The 5159-nt window shown below is 39.4% G+C and overlaps 1 protein-coding gene across 1 annotated transcript; it reads left to right on the top strand.

Annotated features, from left to right (window-relative positions):
- Positions 1 to 1338: 1338 nt before the first annotated feature.
- On the top strand, positions 1339 to 4195 carry tnfsf14 (TNF superfamily member 14). Its single transcript, XM_055035102.1, has 4 exons — positions 1339 to 1831; positions 3145 to 3178; positions 3268 to 3336; positions 3442 to 4195. The coding sequence occupies exons 1-4, from the start codon at positions 1607 to 1609 to the stop codon at positions 3843 to 3845; spliced, it is 732 nt and encodes a 243-aa protein (XP_054891077.1). The 5' UTR covers positions 1339 to 1606; the 3' UTR covers positions 3846 to 4195.
- The last annotated feature ends 964 nt before the right edge of the window (positions 4196 to 5159 follow it).

Genomic DNA, 5159 nt, shown 5'->3' with positions numbered 1-5159 from the left:
TTTTAAATGATATTTATTTATTCATTTTTACAGAAAAGGATGTGTCTCCCCCCTCAAAAAAAGAAAACAAATCTCTAAAAAGAAAAACCTTTGCAAAGATAAGGAAATCTGCGCAAAGCATTTTAACGTGTCATTATTTTATGAGGAAGTGGTCAGCAACTAAAGAGAAGCTCAAAGAAAATGTGGACGTGTCTGTGATGTAAAAGAGATAACCAATTGAAAATATGAATGTCACTGGTCTGCATGGTGCTATAAAACCTTTGGGATAGATTTAGCCCTCTAGTCCAACATCAGTGTTTGACCTCATAAATGTCCTGTTGGTGAAATGTACAAATATTTCCATAAGCACGCCCCTGGATCTGACTTCTCTAAAGACTTCAACCTCATAAAGATAACTCATCTAATACTTTAATGCAGTATTTTGGCCACACTGAAAAGAAGTCTATTTGAAGGAGTCAAGATGAAAATTTCTAACCATGAGAAATGAGGGTCTATATTGCAGAAATAATATAATAAAAATGAAAAGTGCCAATAAACTTTTAACCCTACCTCACATAAACTTGATGAGGAGAACAAGGAAGCCCACACAGAAGACAGGAAACTCAAGCAGAAGTTAAAAAGACACGTTCTACGCTGCAGACCATTCAGGAACAATTTGAGGTCAGAAAAAACAACCATTATGCAGCGAGTTGTTCAACATGATCAGTAAAAGCTATTCAACTGGACTGGAAGGTCACAAAATCCACTAAACAAGAGAAAATGTTCAGTTGTAAGTTTAGTTTGACAATTATTAACTATATTATATCAAACCTTTCACATAGGCTTAGTCACTGATTGTTTTACCTTTAAAACAAAACATTTTGATCTTGCTTTTTGTTTTGACAAATTGTTAAACTGGACTTAGTCATTCCCTATGAACAGTGGAACAAAACCTGCCAAAGAAACACTTTTAAAAGGCTTTTAAAGCCTTCTAAAAGATAAAGGCTTTAGGAAGTATAAACAAGACAGTTTCCCCGTGAATAGAATATTGTGGCTTTCAAAACAGACAGAAATGTTTTAGTGGTTATACCAAAACTATGTGACCAGACTTTATTTACTCTAAACAATGATGAGAATGAGAAGATTAAAAGATTGGGATTGTAAGTTTGACTCTGGGTACAAATGTTGCTTAAACGTGTAGACAAGCCGCAAAGAGAGAGTTCAGATGAGAGGAAGTGTGAACGACATAGCTCTTGCAGTGAAGTGGGAGGGTGTGAAATAAGGTTAAAATGCACATTGTTTGATCTCCCCTTCACTTCTATGGTCTCTTCTTCAGCAGCCTTTACATTCTAAACTTAGAAGCAATCTTTATATATAGTTTCAATTTGATGAGTACAGGAAAATTGGATATTTTGCCAGCCTTCACAGGTGCTGTGGTGATAAATCTCAAGATTCACATCGCCGGCTGTTTCTGACTTCTCATGAGACATCTCCACTTGAACCAACCAGAAGTGAGCCCACCCATTTTTGCAATCTTATTGCACCCCGCTGCCTCTCCACTGTAGTTGGTCTCTTCAGCCCCTCGGCAAAAGCAGCTTTGACCGCTGGAGGATCATTTCCATCTGAAATGTTTTTCAATTTCAAAAGTGGCGTGGGGCACAGGGCTCCCTCTGTGCCCTCGGTGTTTGTGGTGGACACCCATGCCACCCGACCAGCTGTACCACCTCGACTGGGCAAACAGAAGAAGCAAAGTGGGGTCGCGCAGACTCTGCTGTTCATCCTGGTGACCCTGGCTCTGTTCGGCGTGTTCTTTGAAGCTGTCCTCATCTATCGCCTCTACCAATCTGAATATGTGAGTATCATGTAAAGAGTTGTGTAATATCAGTCTGTGATTTGTGTGTGTGTGTGTGTTTCATTGTACATTTTCTGTTCCATTACCTTTACCTTTTCACCTCAGAATCTCACTTTCATGATAGGAATTTAATTATCTCTACTATCAATTCTCGCTTTCAGTATTATTTTTATGTTCGAAGTGTTTTCTCCCACTTTTTTCATTGTCTCAGCTACTTTACTTTTTTTTTAAATGGATATATTCAGCTTTCCATGAATCATGAGTACATCACAATTCTATATTTAAACTTGTTAAATTATACTTACTATAAATACTGGAAATAAACTGAATATATTGATTCTGTGAAGAAAAGGACTCAGTGAGGTGGACTGATAAATCTACATAACAGACTTGGTGTAAATGTGGGTTAAAATTCAAAGCATAATCAAAAAATGTGGTTATAATTAAAAGTTTTTTAATGCACATGTTAATAAGAGCCAATTGTTAACTGAGAGAAAATTCATCTGCTTTTCCGTCTAATTGGATTTCCAACGTGGAAACTTCAGTCTTCTGCTTTCCATGAGATTTTCCTTTTCTTAACGTCTCCCTTCATATATGGGGCTCTTGAGACAGAGGCGTGAGTAAAAAAGGTCTGTTGTGACAGAAACCACACTCACATTTGCTCAGATCATGTGCACGAAAGTCCCCCCCTCATCCCACTCCAATAAGTGCTGAGCTGGCATTTATTTCATGGTAAAGAGGAACAACGTGGACCACAGATGGAGAAATCCGGTGGTTTATACTGAACTCTTCTGACGTCTTTTGGAGTTGGACACACAGACACTCTTTGCCCTGATATTGCAGACAGTGAAGCTTCTGTGTTTGGCTTCCTATGACATCCCTCTGCTGTCTGAGGGCAGCAGTCACAGATTTTGGAAAAATATTGATTCACTTTCTGTGGGTCTGCAGATCATGCATTCTGCAAAAATTAGAGCCAGCATAGATAAGGAAATGGTCCATTTCCTGTGTTATGATTATGATCTACCTTAGAAGCATTGCATAACAAACCTTACCCAAAACCCTTACAATGATTGGTTAACACAAAACAAATGCTAGCATATGCTAAAAAATCAGGGTATTTTTTCGCATATGCTAAAAAATCAATCAGGGCATGATTCATTTTACTGCCTTAGATTTAAGACCTTCCACATCCTAATGCAGCCTCATGTGCACCAGCGGTCATGCAACTGTGTTTGAATGCTTGCCAAGAAAGCATGCATGCACGCAGATCAAAGCTAAACCACCTGAATGTCCTTTTTCATTTACCGTTGCAGGCCCCCTCAGGTTTTATCTCAAAGCAAATCAGCGGTATGTCTCAGCATTTTCTATTTTGCATAATAAAAGGTCTTGAGGCCTATTCTTCTGACCGGGAAACAATGTGTCTTACCGTCACACAGGAAGCCCTCCTCCAGATACAGACACAGATGGTCGTCTTCTTCCATCCAAACCGGTTGCACATCTCACAGGTGAAATTTTGCAACTTCTTCTAATAAAATGTAAAATTTTTCTAACCAAGATAAAAACATTTTTCGAAACATCACTGACACCGTTGCTTGTGTTTTGTTGATTAGATGGCCAAGACGTCAAACACGACACACACGACACACACGTCCTGGCATGGAGCGAGATCGCTGAGCCTCTCCTCTATGAAATGACATACAAAGACAGCCACCTCATCATCCAGAAAGAGGGATACTACTACATCTATTCCAAGGTCTATTTCTCAAAAGGTGGTGCTTTTTACCATTCTGTGATGATGCAAACTAAAATGTATGCCGGAAAAGGCATCTCCCTACTGGAGGCCAGAGAGTATTCGTCAAAGAAAGACAAAGAAGCCATGAGTTTTTCCAACAGTTTCCTAGCTGGGGTGTTTTACCTGTCCCAAAATGATGCTATCTATGTAAACGTTAGCAACACAAAACAGATTATCCGACACAAATCTTATGAGAATGTGTTTGGTGCCTATATGATATAGATATCATACCGACAGGAGATTTAAAATAAGTTTACAACTCTTCTCAGGGACATTTTTAGTTGCCTTTTTATACCCGATCAAAAGGCATCGTAAAAGGAAAAGTGTTGAAGATGTGTTTCTACTTCAAATCAAAACTTCAAGAGCTGATTAAACATTTAACTTTTGTGTTGCAAAATATTATTTACTAACATAAAAAAGGATGGTGCACTTTTTTTCAATTTTACTGCTTCAAAAAATTATAACTGTTATTTATTTATTCCTTTCATGTATTATCAGTGCTGTGTTTATGCAAAAAAATATGCAATAAAGTCTGTTTTGAACAAATAAAAGTTTTTCTTTCTGCAGTTGCAGTCTTGTGAGCCAGTTGACTTCATTTCCTGTCATATCAGGCGAGGCTGAGCTAAAGGCAGAATGGTCTCAGCAAAAGAAAATGTGTCACCCACTCTCTCCAACCACAAAATGTACATTTATTACCGCTCCAACACGTTAACCTGAAATGCCATCAGCAGCTGAACATCTTCTGGTTGAAACGTGAAAAGTGCAGAAGTAAAATTTGAAAAACAAATTAGCTTTGATCCAAGTTTTTGGGGAGAGAGACTGCGTCCCGTTTATGTTCTTTGCTCAAAAACTGGATGTTTTCTTGTTGACTGTAAACTTCCAAATGATCAATTTCAATTCATGACTTGATGACAAATTCGCTTACTTGATTGTACAAAAAAAGCCCCATCACTCTTTGAAGTGCATTTTTTCGCTTTTCATTTCTGTCACAGTCACTCTTACTCTTTCCCTTCATTTGTGACGGTTCGCAGAAGCCTTATGAAAGCACCCACTGACTTGTGTATTTGTAAACTGAGGAGGAAGTGGTGGTGGGGGCCGCTGGGGAGGGGAGCAGCGCGGAGGGGGGTTGTCAGTAGCAGAATGCCTGACTCACTTTCCAACCCCAGACCTGGAGCACAGTGGCTGATAAAGACGCACCGTCACAGACTCTGTGTGTGTGTATGTCTACATGAGAGAAGGATGGTGGGCGTATGCCTCAAATTAATTTCCCCTCAGCCGCTTTGTGTGGATTTATTTTCATTGAAATCATGAAATGACTTCCCATCACTTCCCTTCCAGACCCTGACTGGAGAAAAGGTGCCAAACCCAATCCGATCAGTTAACAACTCATGTGTGCGTGTACGTGTGTGTGTTGGCCCTTATGATGCTTCTGCACTGTCGTCTTGAATGTTCAAGAATGAGTCATCATGTTCCAGCGCTGACTGTCCTGTGAGGTGTGCAGCTCTGTTGTCTCAAAGGAGGCGGTGAAGTGCTGTG

Source organism: Poeciliopsis prolifica, unplaced genomic scaffold (assembly GCF_027474105.1).
Source record: "Poeciliopsis prolifica strain line A6 unplaced genomic scaffold, Auburn_PproV2 SCAFFOLD010, whole genome shotgun sequence".
Taxonomy (NCBI): domain Eukaryota; kingdom Metazoa; phylum Chordata; class Actinopteri; order Cyprinodontiformes; family Poeciliidae; genus Poeciliopsis; species Poeciliopsis prolifica.
Note: the sequence above shows the minus strand (reverse complement) of the source record. Positions and strands in the feature narration are given on the sequence as shown.